The sequence below is a fragment of the Condylura cristata genome, unplaced genomic scaffold (genome assembly GCF_000260355.1).
Source record: "Condylura cristata isolate star-nosed mole 26May11 unplaced genomic scaffold, ConCri1.0 scaffold00010, whole genome shotgun sequence".
In the NCBI taxonomy this organism is placed as follows: Eukaryota; Metazoa; Chordata; class Mammalia; order Eulipotyphla; family Talpidae; genus Condylura; species Condylura cristata.
Window position 1 is genome coordinate 35,374,340 of NW_004567111.1, and position 18,959 is coordinate 35,393,298.

Sequence of the window (18,959 nt, forward strand, 5' to 3'; positions counted from 1 at the left end):
ATAGTAGTTCCTAATATGATGGTAGACATGTAATGAATAGTTAAGAAGTACACATATGAATAAGTTGTAGTAGTAAAAAAAAAAAAGTGGCCTCAGACTCTTTGAACTGTTCTTTCACCTCCTGAGGAGAAAAGAGCCTCTCATCATCTCCCTTACAGGGCCTAGTGAGACGTTTGCTCTGAGTTTCCTCAGTATTTTCACTTTTCCTTCTCAGTTTTGGGTGAGTAGCTAGAGCCCCTGAAGTTCTTTCTGTAAGCCAGTGCTGTCCAATTTCAAGTGTTTGTCCAGAGCGACAGAATATTACTTGGTATTTCTTTTCGTATTTTTATTTAATAATTGTGCTAGGATTCTTTAAGTGCTGACTATTAAAAAGTTATATATAATATATATAATATTTTTTTTCCGTGTTCTATTTCTAAAGTTAAAATGGCTTGCCTCTCATCCTCTAAGGAGGTATTCACTCAAATAGGTTATTTTTTTAAAGGTATTTACTTGCTAGCGTTCCCTTTTCTTGTGTTTGATTTATTAAAATAACCATAAATATTTCACAAATCTGTGATACACAGAAGAGAGGTACCTCTTTGCCAAATGGGGAATTATATGATGGGGCATTTTGGGGAAAGCAAAACATCTTAATTATATTCTGAGCTGCTATTTCTAAACCAGAATAACCTAGCAGTGATTAAAAACTTCTCTGAAACCCATTTAATAGTCATTTATAGCCCAAAAGCATTAGATTGTGACACATTACACGTTAAAAAACAACAACAATGTATTATAGTTCAAAATTATATAGTGTGCCCATCTCTGGAACAGCCAGTATAATTCTGGCTGCTATACCTTAAATACAAATTGAAAATAGTGGGGAGGGTTCCTATTCTAGGCAGTGGGATTATAGAAGTGAAGGCAGCAACAGTCTGTTCTATTGGTGCTTGTGTTACAGTAGTGTAGTCTGGCATGTGGTGATAAGTATTTTGGAGGAAAACTATAGCAAGGAAGGGGGCTGGAGAGTGGTGATGGTGATGTGAACTGTGGTGGGGGGAGGGTGTGCGGTTTTGAGTAGAAAGGAACCCTGACAGTAACAGCTGAGCAAAAGCCATAGGTACAGGAAGAACAGTCAGCTGGCAGTGGGAGGGTGAACCTGTCTTTATCAGGAAATCAGCAAAGAAGCTTGTGTGTGTGAGAAATGGCCAGGGACAGTAGTAGGAGATGTGGTGGGGGGGACCAAATGATATATTATGAACGCTTGGACTCTTATTCTTATTGGTGAGAGGCCACTTCACCACTGAGGAACTTGTGTTTCATAGTGGTATTTAGATAAATGACACACTTGGGATGGATACGTAACAGGCTCAAGATAGGTTTGGGGTGCTGGGGTTATCTCCATTTACTTTAAGATTAGATGCTTCTCTGCAAAGTCTCCTTTTTAGGTGACACAAACACTAGATGGGCCACTGCCTAACTGTGTATCTCTTTTTTCATTCTTTGTCATCTTTATTCTCAGGTAGCCATATCTCAGAGTCTGATGCTCTCCAGTTGAATTTTTTTCCTTTTTTTTTCCTTTTTAGCCCAAAAGGAATAGAAGACACCCAGTCACCTCAGTCATTTGGAAGTCAGCAGATGAATCTTAGTATTGGTGATGACAGCACTGGAAGCTGGTCTAATTTAAGTTTTGAAGATGAACACCAGGATGAAAGCAGCAGTTTTCATCATCTGAGCGAAAGGTAACAAAGATACTGCATGCAACTGTATGGTGTAGGCCATCATGCCTCAGACGTGAGCTATAAATCTACATTAAGCATTATTCTTAAATCCCAAATTGAAAAGCTGCTGTTATTTTCAAAATGTATTTTTTATTCACAATATATTTCTAATGGTTTTTGACATTTATTACATATGGTAATTTAGCTGAACTGATTTTCTTTGGATGTGCCAAAAGTTGAAAAGTGTTGCCTACTTTGGAATACCTGGACTTTTCATGAATTTTTGAGGAAAATGGTTTTTTTTTTCACTTTAAAGAAGGTTTTTTGTTGTTGTTGTTGTTTTTTTAATTTAGAAAACAGAAAAAGGATCAGATAGCCCTGTAGTTTTCTTGATATTAAGGTGATATATTTCTTTTAAAGAGAGATTCTTAATTGTTCTGCAACACAGGAATAGTGACTTGGAACATATATACCCAAATGATGGAAACTATATAAAAAAAAAAGTTTTGTTTTGTTTTGTTTTTGCAGCAGAAGGCACGTATTTGATGTGTAACTTTTCTTGATTTTGTTCATAGTTTTTGAAATACTTTGTTAATCATGATACACTTCTTGTATTCTTAATTCTCTAAAGATATTCCTGGCTAACCTCCTGTACAGTTCCATAAATCTGTATCCATATTAACTGATAATTGGAAATAATGAATACCATCCATACCTGAATCTAAGAAGATGAAGGGTTCTCAGCATACATATTTGCAGTTTGGGCTTCAGCTGAACAGAGTTCTTGGAATTGACTTATGAGGAAGGGTGAGGGGAGGAGAAGGTAAGAAGACTGTTGGAAGAGGAGATAAAGAAACTAAGGAAAGGAAAAGACCTTACCTGTTAGAACACATCATTTAAGAGTATTTTGTTTGATGCTTGGATTGGCTAGTAAGTATTAATATTTTTATGAAGCATCTGTTTTGTTATAACCTCTTACGAATGCTGTGTAGAGCCCTCCCTGGTGGCGCAGTGGGTTAAAGCACAGCACTAAGAAGCTAAAGCCACTTCTGCGTGAGTTCCATCCCCTACCCCCGGCCCCAGAGGTGACCTACATGGTGCAGCAGATCTCTCCTGACCCTCACTGCACCCCTCAGCAGTGTACTTCATCAGTCAGCCTGTTCTGCTTCCCACTCTGTCTCTGGTGAATCCTCTCACTGCCCCTGCACCTCTGTCCTGTACCCCAGTTCTATATGCATAAATAAATGAATCTTTTAAAAAAAAATGCTATGCAAACCACCAATCTTTCTTAAAATCTACATGCAAAAGAGGCATTCTTTAAAACTGATAGCAGATAGTGTGGGTAGTATTGCCATCATAATTGGCCTTTTCCTGTAACTTCATCTAGAATAGAATGTTAACTAACAGTCTCTCATCCTTGGGAAACACAGGTTTCTATCATTTCAGTGGTGGTTGATGTTGTTTTGGAAATGGTGTTACAATGGGAGAACTAGGGCTAGAGTCTAGTGATAGGATGGTAGCCTGGTGAACAACTCTGTGCAGAGTGTTTTTACTTAAATGAAGAAATGGACACATCGGCCAGGCTCTGTCCTTGGTTCTGTTCTGCTTAGCGTGCTTTTATTAGTGATAGAGAGTGCTCACTAGCTGTAACAGGCTTAAAAGAAAGAAGAAAAGATAATTTCATTAACAGAACTAAGGTTCAAAAAGACCAAATCAGATTCTGTTTTAACGTTAGCATCACAAAATGATGTACTTTGAGTTCAAGATAAGGTAAGCCTGGCTTGATAACATTTTATCAGAAAAACACCTGTGGCTTTAATTCACCACATTCTGAATGAGAACTAGTGATGTTTTATGGAATTAAGATTCAGGCACTGAGTAAAAGTCAGTGGGGCTCATCCATGTTTGGTGGTGTGCTTGGGGGACATGCAGTTTCTAGAGCCTCACCTTCCAGAGGCTGATTTGTTAGATCATGAGAGGATTCCCAAATGTGCACGCTTGTCATGCTCCTCAGATGACATTGATAATGGGGGTTTGGAGACCACACTTAAGATACATGACTTTATATTTCGTTTTTTGATGCCATCTGATAACAGGAACAGTTATTTTCTGCACCGAGATCAAGGTAGGAGAGAAAAGACTTAAGTGTTTTGGGCAAACCTTGTTCTTTTCATTCTAGTAGGTTCAGTAGTGGGTCACAGTTAAAAAGAACAAATAGCACCACATTTTCACAAGTACTTAGGAGGAATGTTTAACCATTTGATCAGAAAAGAGAATTGTCCTGTGAATGGGAGTCTCAAGTTTCAGGGAGTTTATGGATTTCTTAGAAGTTATGTATTAGGTAAGAGATGAAGTTGAACCTAACACAATTTTTGAAGTAATTTTTATAAGGTATGTCAGAGTTGACAGTGTCTTCCTAGGGCCAAAAACCATGAGACAGAATTTTAATCCTTGAATACCACTGATTTGAAGTATGCCTCTTCTAGTCATAGAAATTGACCAGAGAAAAGAAAGTGATAAAAGCATGTTAAAGAATGAAGTAAGAACACTATTACACAAAGAAATTAAGTGTTTGTTTTATGTTGGGTTAACATAGTCTCATCAGACCTCTCACTTTGTTTAAGGTGTCTGATATACTTCTGCCGTTCTGATCTTGTTATTAAGAGTGCTTTCTTTCATTTCCAAGTGTTTGGTTAGATGGAAAATTACATGATCACCTTAGTAGAAGTAGAGTTTCATAAATAACTGACTTCAAATCTGTCCCACATTTGAGGGACACAAAGGAAGGTGAAGTGAGATGAAACAGAGGGGGTTTGAATTTTAGTCTTTATATTTCTAGCTGTTATTTCTTTTCATGTTCACCTAATACTTAGGTAATGGATTCTTATTGTTAATTAAATGGAGGAATCATTCTTGTGACTTAGGATATGGGTAAGAATTTTAATTTTGTCATTTTCCCTCCTTTGTTTAATAATTACTAGTACAAGTAAATGTAATGCTTCAGATCTGTTTTTGTCCTTGTGGCTCACAGTATTTGACCATTCTGTAGTTCATATATTCTCATTTTGGTTTGACAGTAGATGAAATGGGCAAAATTGGTTGTTCTGATGGTTTTATAATAGGGCTATGTTTTTTAACATATTGAAAACCTGCTCATTTGTAACTTACTAATAAATTACAGTTTGTGACAGCTTGTGAGTGTTCAAGAACTTAAATATGTAAATTATTTTAAATTGTCTAGAAGTTACTTATAACTTTTAAATTGTTTTTTTTGATAACCGTGTCAATACTTACTGATGCATGTAAAATAATTTTATGTTAATTCATTTTTTTAGAACCAAAATTTTGTTTCTGTAAAAATCAATTTTTATAGTTTTCTAGCCAAATGTTGGAAAATATAGCCACTACACTGCAAACTAACATGCTTACTAATTATTAGAATTTTTACAAATTGCATGTTTTAGATTTTAATCTGAAAATTGAATTTAGTTTTGTTTCTAACACAGTTGCTTTTTTTTTTTTTTTAATTGCTTTGCCTCCGTTTTAGAATATAGTTACTTTTTCCCTTTGGTTAGTGTAGTATCAGTAGTTATCTATATGGCATTAGTGACTGGCCAACCAGAAAAGCATAATGTTGACTAAACCTTGGCTATTCAGTTTTCTGTAGAAAATGTATGTTAATTGCCCCGTGCTAAATTATTCTTAATTTATGACACGATGGCCAAGAATATTTTAAAGCCAGAAAATCTCTTTGCAAGTTGTTGGAAAAGACCTATTTGAACTTTTAGGATCTCAGTGGGACTGTGCTTTCAACTCCATTGCCCATCCCTCCCCTACCCCCAGGCATCACTGTTTTCACTATCCTAAAGACTGAGAGCCTGAGACAATGTTAACTCCTGTTTTCTTTTTTTAAAAACTTTATCCAGACTGAAGGTTTTGGCTTTTTTCAAATTATTTTGCAAGATTTGCCAAAGACAGTTTCATTGTGAAAGTTTTTATTTCATGCATTCATTTGCTGTCACAAAAATCATTCTCTTGACTTAATCTGTAAAATAAATACAAATTTAGAATAGTTTTCATGATCAAGTTAAAAAAGAGACAAAACTCCCGAGTCTCCAGCACTGTCAAACACCTTTCATAGCAGCTGTGACGGTCTCTCCAGCCCTGGGGCTGCTCCACCGGGTGGTGGCAGCCTCACAACATCCACAGTTACCGCTAAGAGAAACTGTTCCAAGGAAAACCAAGATCTTTTTTATTACTCATTTTCTAGTTCAGCTCTGTTCTTTTCTTCCTCTGGCAGTAATGGTAACAGCAGTAGCTGGAGCAGTCTTGGTTTAGAAGGAGATTTGTATGAGGACAATTTATCCTTTCCAACATCAGACAGGTTGGTCCAGTCCAAAAACTTAAAAACTGATGAGTCTTTCACCACTAATGCATGATGTCATATTCATAAAAGAATGTGGATTACAGTGCCAATATGTTTCAACTTGCTTTTATACTATATTTTGACATGATTCTGCTTGATCAATTTACATCTAATGAAAACTTCAATTTTGCTAAGATATGACTGACATCTACTTGCAAAATGTGTTACTTTTATGCATGTGTTGATCCGCTTGCTGTTTTTCATTCTACCAATTATTATTTCATTTAAAAAGAGCTTGCTTCCTACAGGATTTCTGATTTTGGTTTTGTTTTGATTTTGGTTCTTTTTTGGCTTTTTGTTTTTTATGTATTGCTGTTCCATATATTAGGAAAAGTATTTTTACTATGTTCAAACTGTAATTGTCAACAGAAGCATTAATAAGTAATTATTCATAGCATTCTGTGATATTTGAATGCTATATTATAAAACCAAATTAGAATATTTTGACTTTAAACTATTTTAAATTAATTTTTATTATGAGATTTCTTGGATCTCTACATCATGGTCAGATAGGACATCTTGGTTATTGATAAGTAACTTTTAGGCATCGTTTGCAATTTTTAACTTTAACATGAAATGGTGTGAGAAGCAAAGCTTCCTTTTTTTATTGTCCTTTCTCCTCTTTTTAAGTGTCATGTCATATTGTAACATCATTCTTTATCACATTTTAAGAATCAATTTTATTCTGTTATTAATTAAACCTTTCTTTTTTTTTACTGCTCCTGCCATTTTATTGGAAAAGTGATGAGCCTGATGATAAAGATGAAGAGGATGAGGATGATGTAGAAGGTAAATCAACAATCTGTTTTTTATAGTGTTTGTTTTTTATAGTCTTTCATGTCTTGAAGGACTGCTTTGTCTACATTACAAAGCAGGGTATTCTATGTTGAGCAGCTTGTAATACTTGATGCCGAACTCATTGGTGTAAAGATGGATCTGCTTTAAAAGAATTATTCAATTAGTTGAGAATTTATGATAATCTCCCTTTATATTTCACCATGTAAAATCCTTTTAAGTTATAATTTCATGTAATTATGGAACATGCCAGAGAACTGTCCCATGGTTAAATCAGTTTCTTCTAGAATTAGTGTTCAATGTCAATCTTAAATAATTGGGTTGTCTGAAAAGTCATGACATATTTTTTTCTATGTTTTTCAAGCAGAAATGCATGATGGCTTTTCTGACAACCCAATAAATCAATAAATAAAAACAAAAGATACTTTCAACTGAATTCTTCTCTCCCTTAACTCCAGTCTTACCATCACATGTTCACATATTGGAAGAAAGTTTTAATTTCTTCCTTTAATGAATATAGTTTCAAATATGTAAATATCAGGTATTTGAATACCTGAATGAATTTAGAAACTTTGCATTGAAGCTGAGTTTTTGTTATATCTTGATGGTGGTTGAATTTTTTTCAAAACTCTGTTTAATTATGGACATACCAGTAATATCTTATAGTATAAACATATTTATACTATTTGAAATACTGGTTTTGAGCCAGTGGGTTTTTGGTTATTGGTTTTTAAGAAGTGGCCAAAATGAAAACATTGCCAAAATAGTCTCTTCAAGTGTACTTCATGACACCTGCATTTCCAGTCAGTTTTATCACTACTTGTTGGGCTCTTCTTGTTTAGGAAAGCCATGGGCCTATTTTTGGGTGGAAGTCCTCAGATTTAATGTTACCACTTTTTGCTTCTAACCCTTCTACTCTGTAAAATTTCATCTTACAGGGCTCCTGGAATTAAGTTTTCCCTTATCAGATATAGAGATAGGGCAATATTTCCAGCTATTCAGTGAGTTAATACTTGTCATATTTTTGTTGACTAGAAATTGTTGACTTTGTCTAAAAACATTCTGTCCTTTTCCCTATTACTTGTGAGCAAAGTTATTCTAAATGTTTTACATGGCATAAATGTTTGTAGTGAGTCTTTTCTCTAATGAACTAGTTATTACTTATTCTACTTTATTAAGAAATTACTATAAAGAAGATAAAAGTTAATGCAATTTAAAATTTCAAATACTTAACATTAAAAAAATTACTTTGACATTAATCAGTCTTTAGATTTCTTCTGTAAGTACATAGAAATCATAGATTAATTGTAAGCAGCTATGTCATTACTCAGCTTTTGAGATTATAGTTAACCTCTCATTATATTAGAAAACTGTAGCCAGCTTTTAAGTTTGTTAAATAGAACAAACGGATAAATTCTGATAAGTTAGGAGGGAGATTGATGTGGATTGATAGAAAGAAGATTACGGAAATCCTAAGGTAATCAAAAGCCCATTTTGTTGTTACTTGTAGTTGCAGGTTTTGCCTTTCTCTTTTTTGCTAGTACTTAGTGATCTAAGAGGTCACTTAGACTGGGCAACCAGGAGTCCTGTCCTCATAATCTTAAACAGACAAGCATGTGTGTCTAAACTTCTAATCCCATAACCCTTGCAGGATTTACAGAAAATGGTCTTCTGGGACCAATGTGTACCAGAACCATTTTTGTTTGAGAATCAGTGGGAAGAAAGGAGGCAAGCACAACACATTTGATTTAAGAAAAGAGGATGTGGATTAATTAAAATTAAAAAATTAAAAATTAAATTAAAACTTAGAGTCAACACAAATCCTAAAAATGATTAGTAGTAGTCTGGAATGTCCTGCAAACTGTTAAAATGAATCAGGAACATCCACCAGTAAATTTCTTTTGCTGGTATAAATTGCTGTGGTGTCTGTCAGCACATCCCACTGCTTACCCCTGTGTGGGAGGACTCACTTCTCAGCACTGCTTACTGCTCAGCCACCATTAAATAGGAGTGTTAAACACACGATGTTGAGCCACAGGTAACTAGTTTTGCAGTCAATGTGAATTCTTCCTTTGTGTTGAAATTGTAATTTTCATAAAAAAGGAAAATAAACTTGAGAGCAACATCCTAGTTATAACAGGGAGGCACCAGAAAATTCCGTGGCCCAGCTTTGGGGGTATATGTAGTTGATTTGACATTTTTTTCTCCCTATTTTGCCTAAAGAAGATTAAGAGCATGGAGCTCAACTTCCTGTGTTCATATCCAGATTGAGCTACTTCCCTGCTGCAAGATGCCAGCTCTCTGGCTGCCTCAGATTCCTTGCCTATGAAATGGAGATGATGGTTGCTAACACATAAGGTGATGTGAGGATGAGAGGAGTTTTATACATATAAAGAGCTTGGAGCATGTGAACCATGCAAGTGTCTGTGGTTCCTGTTGTTTTTCTCAGTTCAGAAAGCTCAGTTCAGAAAGCTTAGTTGAAAGCTTCCTTATGTACCCTGTGATCCATCAATAGGCATCATATTTTGACACAAATTGATGGCATAGGTTCTGCATTTGTTTTCTTAGTAGGTTAGCAAACTTAATCCTTTGTTTTAGCATTACTTTGTCCTTTCAAAGAAATGTTTTAGTTGCTGTTATGGTGTGGTTAAGAAAAGATGGCATCCCCCCTTCTTCCAGCATTCATTGAACTCTTCAGAAATCGAAAGTATCTGTATATCTTTAGAGACCAGAGTATTAAGAGTTCATGAATTTTACATGGTATTGTTTAAATTTAAATACAGGTTTGGAGCAAGATGGGAAGACTCTACTAATTACAAATATTGACATGGAGCCTTGCACAGTGGACCCCCAACTAAGGATCATTCTTCAATGGCTTATTGCCTCTGAGGCTGAAGTTACAGAGCTTTATTTTCATGACTCTGCAAAGAAAGACTTTATACTAGTAAGTACCTACCTTACAGGGTGGTTATCAGAATATGTTTGTGATGCTCTGTGCCATGTGGTTGAATGATTAGGCACGAATCCAATTATTAGGCCACTCTCTAGCAGTGCAATCTTGGGCAGGTTCACCAGTCAGTTTTTTTATCTGCACTGTGGAAATGAGAATAGAAACTATTTTATGGAAGTTTGTGAGGACTAAATATAATATTGTAGGGGGAAAGAAGTTGGATCTGGTGCTTGGCACATACTTTGTTCTCAAAATTAGGTGTCATGTTTCATGTCTTCATATGAAAATACTGTATTATTTTTTGTATTAATTGATTCACAATTGTACATAGAATTATTATGTCTGTTAATCCAGTTTCATTAGTATGAGAAGTTAGCATAATCAAAGTCAATGAAAGTTTAGACATCTAATAAAGGAAAATGGGTCACTTTGAGTGTACCATAGAGTCCTAGTAACAACACATTCAGATTTGATTGACTAATTTAGTTTCTTTTATAGAGCACTGACTATGTGCCAAGTACCTCATTAGTCAGAATTGTCAGTTTACAATCTTAGGTCTTTGTCCCAAAATTTTCTTATTAGAACTATGGCTTAATCTTATTACAGGGTGAAAAACAATGACTAACCAACAAAAAGGAACAGTCTAGTTACTCTTGATATCTGGTTCAGAATTTATGAAGATATTGTTGAGAGAAGTATGTAAAAAAAGGCATGTGTAAATGTAATTTTTAGTTTACTGTTTGTTTTTGTTTAGACCTTTTAGATTTTCCCAGTTTAGGTTTCTGTTTGGGGACAGAAGGAAAAATAAGATAGGAAGAGATGTTCAGGAAAAAAGATTGTCAAGGGGAAGGTAGGGATAAGTAGAGGCAGAGAATGAGAACTGACCTCAGGGAAGCACATATTGGTCACAGTCAGCTAAACTGAGGGTGAAGGATGGCATTAGGCAGAGCCAAGTCTGATAGCACTTGTTAAGGGAACCTGTCCTCTGTGACATAGGCGAACATGTGGCTGTTCTGCGTGGACAATAAAGTGTGGTATGTTCATGCAATGGACTCTTATCTGTCAAAAAGGGCATGAAGTAGATTCACACTATACATGAACTTTGTAATGATTGTGTTAAATGAAAGAAACTCATGACCAATACCATATATTTCATGTTTCCAGAAATGATCGGAGGCGGAGGAAGCAAATCTATAAAGTCTGAAAGTAGATTCGTAATTGCCTAGAGTTTAGGGCTTTGAGGTGAGAGAATGCCTGTGGTTACTAACGGGTAGGGTTTACCGTTAGTAATGTTCTGGTTTTGATTGTGTTAGTTGGATTCATTCAATATATATACTAAAAAGCATTGACGGGGCCACTTTAAATGGGTGAATTGTATGGTATATGAGTTATCTCTCCATAAAGCCTTTTAAAATAATTACATGTAATTATTTTATAAAAAATCAGAGAAGTTTTAATTGAGCTTAATAGAAAAACATGAATTATATTCTAATTGGTGATTATACAGTAATTACTTAAGCCTGTAGTTACTTTTTGTTGAAGCATTAGTATTTCTTAAGAAAGCCAAGTTTCCACTGAGGCTAGAGTATATGTTCCAGAAAAAAACACACTATATGTTGCTGAAGGAAAAACCACATCCCTTTATTAGGCTTGACATTGGCTTTATTGTTTTATTGATCCTAATTGAAGGTATGGCAGATGTAGTGAGTTAAGAATTTCCTGTAGAAACTTAACCTCTGTACTCCCACACAGGCAGGTCTCTGGGTGAAGTTTGTGGGCTTCTATCTTCAGCAATCCCCAAAGAGTCATTCTGTGAGGAGATATATTTACATAGGGCAGGAAAGAAAACTGGTTGTGGTTTAGGGAAGAAGACCTTATTATAATTGGTAAACTTTAATTGCAAACAGTAGGACTTAGTTTATTTGGTATGAAAACTGTACTGTTTAAAAACTGTTAAATGTTGAACTTGTATGTTTTTCTTACTAGCTTTCAAAACAATTACAAGAAAAAGGATGGAAAGTGGGAGACCTCCTCCAGGCTGTGCTGAAGTACTACGAAGTGATGGAAAAAACTTCCAGTGAGGAGAGGTGCAAGTCACTGTTTGATTGGCTCTTGGAAAATGCATAGAACCAACTCAACCCAGTATCTTATTATTTGTTTGGGGGGTGGGGGGAAGGGAAGAAAAAGATGCCTAGGGCATACTTTGAGTAGTGTGTATTAACATTTAAAATAAAGGGGGAGGAAAGTAAATACAGCTTTTGAAGTGCATTGTGTCATCACACAGTGTATATAGTGCACACTTTTGTAATCTGTCAAAATAATTATCTTCATTTATCCTTCTGTACACTTGTGTCCTGTGTTAAGATCCTGAGAACATGTGTTTGAAGGATGGCCTAACCATGAGCTTTTCTGGGACATTAACTGACTGCGTTCTTTTCTGCATTTGAATAGTGCTGATGGGAACGGCTGACATGACTGAGGATAGGTTGCAGGGATAGTTATAGTTTTGCTTCTTTGCAAACAAATGATATCCTGTCACTAACTAATTGACAAAAAAACAGCATTGAAGTTAACTTTTTTCTGATAGTATTTTTGGTCTTATTTTTAAGGTCAGTTTTTTTAATTTTTAAATAGCTCAGCTGTTCGTAGCTTTTGACTTCCCAGACCATTTAATTTCTTAGAAGCAGGTTTCTATAAATACCACAAATGATACTTTACGCAGTCTTTCCTAAAAAGACATTATTTGCCAATGTTGCCAATCTTTCTGGCATGAAAATGTATGTATGTGTAAAGAAGTTCGTTAACCTTATTAGTGATTTGTGTCCTCTTTACTGTTTTCTTGCTTAGAAACCCACTGTTAACATTTAAAAAGGTGCTTTAAAATAAAATGTCTATAAAGATTGTGCATTAAGAAATTTTATTTTTAACTATCTCGGGCCCTCAGCTTAACCTCTAAGTGAAAATAAGGGTATAGAACATACTGAAATAAAAAAAGTAATGTGAGTATGGGAATATATGTAGAAACCCAATGATGATTTTAATTGTTGGATTTTTTTTTTTTTTTAAGTGGAAAGCCTATCCACTTTAGCTAGGATAAGCTTTTTTCTAGACAAAGAAAAGGGATTTCCCCACCCCTGATGAAATGTATCTCACTATTTTGTAAAAAGTCCTCTGACATGATCTTCCAGTACTCTACATTTCCTACTACTTGATCTTCAGAAACAGCAAGTTAACTTGAATAGAGGACTGAGCTTGTGTCTTGATGCTGGATGTGAGAGTATGTGTGTGTGAAATTTGATTCTTCTGTTAGTGGTTGACTGTATTCTAGGTTAAGTCACTTTTTGTTAGAGCCTTTGGTTTTGCACCATTACATTTTCTTTTCTCATGAGCATTGACTACTCTGGAAGCTGTATAAAATATAGAAGCTGTCAGCTAAAGGACAAGGAATAAGGGCATTTCCATTATTTTGAGTTCATAATTATGGCAGACAAATATATTTTACTATGAAGGATTCAAACTTAGATTTTAAGAAAAACGTCAAAAGCTATTTAAATATTTTGATGTTACATTTGTTTTTTTCCTCAAATTTAAGATAATAAAGTAGAGCTAGCCTTAACAATTTATTTTCCTCAGTTTCCTCAAGTATTGTTTAAGGTAGAGAAATGTTAGGACCAGAATTGTTTTCTTTTTATTTTAACTTGTAGAACTTGAGCTGCAGCAGCACTGGACAGGATTGTTGATTATAGCATGGATAAGTGGGTTAATAAATTTAGCTTCAGTTTTTGCAAATGTTTAATTGTCAAATTGTGTTTAGTAACTTGGATGTATGTACATGTTTGATGAACAGCAAAACTGAGTTCTGTTTTTTTTTTTTTTTAAAGTGACTATATTAGTCTCGTAAAACTTCTGTGTTTGAAAATACTTGTTTATTTCTCTTATGGTAATAATCACTTGAGTGAAGATTTTCCTTACATCTTTGTTTCCTTTGCTTTTTTCTGGAGACTGTACTGAGTTTAGATTTCTATTACTTACCCATTACATAATGACAGTCAATAGGTATTAGCATGCATAGAAATAATTACAGTGAAATTCCACACTTGTATCAGTTCACTGAAAGGCACAAAGAAAAATAGCAACTATTGGCACATATGAGAAGTATGAGTTAAATTTCCTTTTATAAAAAAAGAACTGTTTTTAGAGCAAGCAGTATCTTTTAATCAAGTACAGTCTAAACTTACTTTCTTTAAAGGCACTTTGTGATTTTTCCAAAGATGTTATAGATCTGTTTGATCTCTCAGTCTTCAGAAGAGCTTTGTTGTTGAGGACAGCTCTCACTGTCTTTATTACAAATCTATTTGACACTTAGAACATTTAATATTGCCATTGTACATTTGGTCCTTAGTAATATCATGTCTTACTCAGAATTGTTAAAGTGTGTATTGTGCTGAATTCTCTCTTTATCAGCTTCAGAACCATCAAACTATCTGTGGAAAGAAAGTAAATGAGACCTCTGGAAGATGGGGGGGAGGATGTGTAGAACAATATTTCAGATTGAAATATAGCAATTACTTCATACTCTTCTTTTCCCAAGCCAAATTTAAAGAGCATTTTATATTTTAGAATCATTAATGTTGATCTTGAGACTATTTTCTGATTTATATAAAAAAGAATAATTCATTTATAAATCTAGAAGAAAATGACAGTATCTTTTGGATGGTTTGATATAGTTTAATGGAATAATAAAACCTTTGAGTGTATTCACTCAGTGTATATGTGTGATAACATCTTTATACTTTGAGGAATGTTCTAACTACCCATTCTGATATAATTCAATTTATAGTACTTTTACTTTGCTTAAAAAAGTGTTTTAAGCTGGTAGGAGAATTTACTTATTGAATGTACTGGTGATAAAATGAAAGATCATTTACCCTTGAGATTTTGACCCTGTGTACATCTCCATATGTGAAGTTTAACCTTGACTCATCATTACAGTCCAGATTCAAATGTCAGCTTAGTTAATTATGTAACTGGTATTCTTCCACAAATAATATTACTGATTTCCTGTAAATATATTGCTTAAAGATTTATGTTTTTCACAGAAAACAATCTATATAATTTTTTTTTAAGGTATCCATCTTCAGGGGGTTGGGAAAGTATTTTCCATTTAAAACCCTGTTCACCTGTCACCAGCACAAGAGAATTAGAGCTTCAGTAAGGATTATAAAATTGCACTAAAATGAAATGCTTTTTCCCTCATTTTCAGCAAAAGACTGGCATACATTTACTCATTTACTGTGCTGCTCTGAAGATGCAGATACAGTGTTAGTCACTCATGTCACTTTATTTATTTATTGTTTTTTTACCATTCATGTACATTCCTTTCATATGAGTAGAATTGTAATTCTAGAAGTTTGTTTTGTTGTAATGTTTGAATACTATTTAATATCACATTTTAATATTGCTGGATTTGCTACCTTTGGTTACTTGTGCAGTGTTAAAAGTAATTCATATTCTTGTTAATATTCCAGATATATAGCAAAAGCAGCTTTGAATAATTGTTAACTGTTTATTTGACTGTGCTGATCTGTCACATAAGATCTTGTAGAATAATTTTTTTTTATTTTTGGTTTTCAGTATTCTAATTTGTTTACTTACCAAAACATGAACTTCAGGATGCACTAAAATTTTGTTTTAGCAGTGGCTCAAAATAAACATTTCAGAAATTGCTTTTGTAATAATTTGCTATTAATTGCTCTTTTATCTTTTACCAATTGTTTAATTCTGTGATCTTTCCTCTCCCAACAAAGAATTCTCCAATAAACTTAAGATATGCCTGGCCTTGTTTTTCAGTCTGATAATCTTATACTGAACTAAAGCGTATATTAACCCATAACGACGTACTGAACTAAAAACAAAGGTGTGTAGGTGGTGCTGCTTTGGTAGAAGACCCCGTTGAGGGGTCTCAGTGCTCCTGCCATGGTTTTAGAGAACACAGAAAGTCAGGAATATTTTTTCCTCAGGTCTGGCGTCTCCTTGGAGATGTCTCTGGATGCTGGCATAAGTAACTTCAAAAGCTGTTTGTCCAGTATGTTAGGGCTTCAGTGCATCGTAGAATGTTATGTTTGCGTTGAATATCTGTTGGCTAGGAAATTTGGTTTGAGCAGTTCTTCCGCTGGACATGGTGCTCACAGCTCTGCCACACCATGTAGTATCAGGTACTTACAAGGTGACGTACTGCTGCTTGTATAATACTAGTGGAATTTGACTTTGTCTTAAGTATGTTAAGCCCAGAAATTGGAGAATGGTTTTTTAGCTTTTTATGGATGTTTCAAAATGCCAGCAAGTAGTGATAGCAAACAATGTTTTGAGTGTGAATGAATTCAAGACAGCAGTTTAAAAAAGCTAAGGAAAAGTCATCAAAATTCCTTAGATGGGAATGCTAAAGAATTACAGGGCTTTCAAAAGAAATAGGGAATTGTGACACTGGAGATTGGGTTTTTTATTTTTAAATATTTATTTATGTATTCAAGAACGGGGCATATGCCAGAGGTACGTGTGGTGAGAAGATGCACCAGAGTTAGATTGCGGAGCAGAATAGATGGATCTATATTTTTAAAAAGCTCTGTAAAATTTTTACTCTTGAATTTTTACTCAGAATAGCTGAGGGGAGCAGAAGGCAAGACAGGAGAGATCCGCTATGCCACGTGGGTCAGCTCCCTGGCCTGGGATCGGACTCGTTCTGCAGTGGCTGGCCATCGCTTCATAGTGCTGGCAATAGCTTGATAGCACTGAGACTTTAACCCCTGTGCCACTAGGGAGGTCATGTTGGTTTAAAACACCATGTTTTAGGGGTACAGGGTCACACTTCTTCCCCACCACTGCCAGCAACGCTTCACTGCATTTCGTTGGGCACCCTTTACCCTTTGTGCCCAGCTTCTCTCCCTCTGGTAACCTCAGTTTTATATAGTAGGAATTTCAGGGTCTGTTTGGACTTGGTTTTGTCCGTTCCTTTGTTTTGTTTCTTTGTATTCCATATGTGGGTGAAATCATTCAGGGAACCAGTGACATTTCAACAATTTTGCATACTGGAATCATTTGTGATCTGCTATTTTAGATGTACGAAAGGAGGATGGAGAGTTTACTTGAAGAATTACCCCAAATGTTTTAAAATGCAAAAGATGGGAAGAAATCACATATCTGAGAATTAATATACCCTTGGTGCTAATGCCCAATAAGAGTAAGAGTAAAAATTTTACAGAGCTTTTTAAAAATATTTTTACAGCGGGAACAAAAATGATTGTGTGCAGGTTACTCCTTGGAAGTGAGTGTACTGTTTTTTCCTTGCACCCTTTGTAAACGTTTTTATAGTCACTCCCACTTTTGTTCTCTAGGGCAGAAACATCATAATTTGCATTGGACAGAGGTAAAAAGAAACATTTTCAAGGGAGGATGAAACCCCAAATTTCACTTTTTAGCTCCTCTCCCCCCTCCCCCATGCCCTACACATCTTTTTAAGATACCTAAGTGGATTTCTTAGATGGGATTAAGGGATAAAACCTGGACTCCTTGGTGAGGAATTCTGCCTACTGTTATATTTCAGCCCAATGTGAGAATTTTTAGAATTAATATCAATACTTAAAAAATGAGATTTCTCATTTCAGTATGCGTTGTATTTCATTTTCTCTTGACAAGTTGGAGATTGGAACTCTGATTAGAGCCCTGTTTGGTGATGGGAACTGAAAAAGGCTTGCTCCTTTTGTATGGGCTTGTTTCTTTTGCCTGTCATGACCTGCTGCCCTTTCCCCATTTCTTTTATCCACTGGAACCCTCTAGGTGTTTGGGATCCAGTCTCTTACTTAAAGCATTAATGTGCTTAGAAAATCTGAATGATAGTGGAGCAACTGTTCCATTCTTTAGGGCTTATTAAAGGGGCGGCGAAGACAATGCTAGAAATTCTAGACTTGCTCACCTTATTGCTCCTGAACAGAAAACAAATTGTAATCATTAGAAGCATTGTTTTTTAAATAATAGTTTATTTTTACATCATTGTGTGCCTTTTTCCATCTCAGTTGTACTCCCCGTGGGCTTCCCATCACCAAATCACCCATGTGCCATCACATTCATAGTCCAGTGCATTTCCCTCTCTCCACTATTTTTGTTCCCATTCCCCACTCCACCCTCATAAAATGTCTCTGGTATATCGCTGTTCATCATTATTATTATTTTCTCACTTGGTCTGTTATCCTGCTATGAGTGAAACCATCCGGTATTTTTCCTTTTTTTTTTTCTGGCTCATTTCACTAACCATGATCTTTTCCAGCTCCATCCATGTTGCTGCAAAAGGCATGTGTTTATTTTTTTTTGGTTGCTGAGTAATATTCCATTGTGGATATGTACCACATCTTTTTAATCCAGTTTTGGGCATTTGGGCTGTTTCCATGTCTTTCCAATTGTAAATAAAGCAGCAATAAACATGGGGGTGCAGGTATCTTTTTGAATCAGTGTTTTTTGTGTCTTTTGGGTAGATACGTAAGAGTAGGATTGCTGGGTCATATGGAAGCTACATGTTTAGCAGTTTGAAAAACCTCCAGTTTTCCATAGTAGTTGTATCAGCTTGCATTCCCACCAGCAGTGCAGGAGAGTTCCTTTTTCTCCACATCCTCACCAACAATTGTTGTTGCTAGTTGTTTGAAGATGTGCCATTCTCACTGGGGTGAGATGGTATCTCATTGTGGTTTTAATTTGCATTTCCCTTATGAACATTTTTTCATATGGTTGTTTGCCATCTGCATTTCCTCTTTGGAGAAGTGTCATTTTAGCTCTTCTGCCCATTTTTTTGGTGGGGTTATTGAGTTACATCAGTTCTTTGTATCTTTGTAATCAATCCTTTATTGCTGGTTTTGTGTGAGAAATTTTTTTCCCAGTCAGTGGGATGTCTGTTTGTCTTTTTATATTGTCTCTTTTGCTGTACAGAAGCTCTTTAACTTGATCTACTTATCCTTGCCTTCACTATCATTGCATTGGGTGCTGTATTTTGAAAGATGTCACTGAAGTGTATGTCGTGTAGTGTTTGGCCCATCTTTGC

The 18,959-nt window shown here is 35.3% G+C and overlaps 1 protein-coding gene across 3 annotated transcripts in view; it reads left to right on the forward strand.

The window, feature by feature from the left end:
- AKAP11 (A kinase (PRKA) anchor protein 11) overlaps positions 1–15,712 on the forward strand; it is a 45,575-nt gene extending 29,863 nt beyond the window's left edge. For 2 of the 3 annotated variants that reach the window (XM_004680129.2, XM_012723245.1), the window contains 5 exons: positions 1,569–1,724; positions 6,004–6,087; positions 6,872–6,918; positions 9,708–9,868; positions 11,861–15,712. In XM_004680129.2, the coding sequence (XP_004680186.1) occupies positions 1,569–1,724; positions 6,004–6,087; positions 6,872–6,918; positions 9,708–9,868; positions 11,861–12,001 (589 nt within the window). In that variant the 3' untranslated portion in view covers positions 12,002–15,712. The remainder of the gene's footprint in view (positions 1–1,568; positions 1,725–6,003; positions 6,088–6,871; positions 6,919–9,707; positions 9,869–11,860) is intronic. The other variant, XM_012723246.1, reaches the window with a different exon arrangement.
- The last annotated feature ends 3,247 nt before the right edge of the window (positions 15,713–18,959 follow it).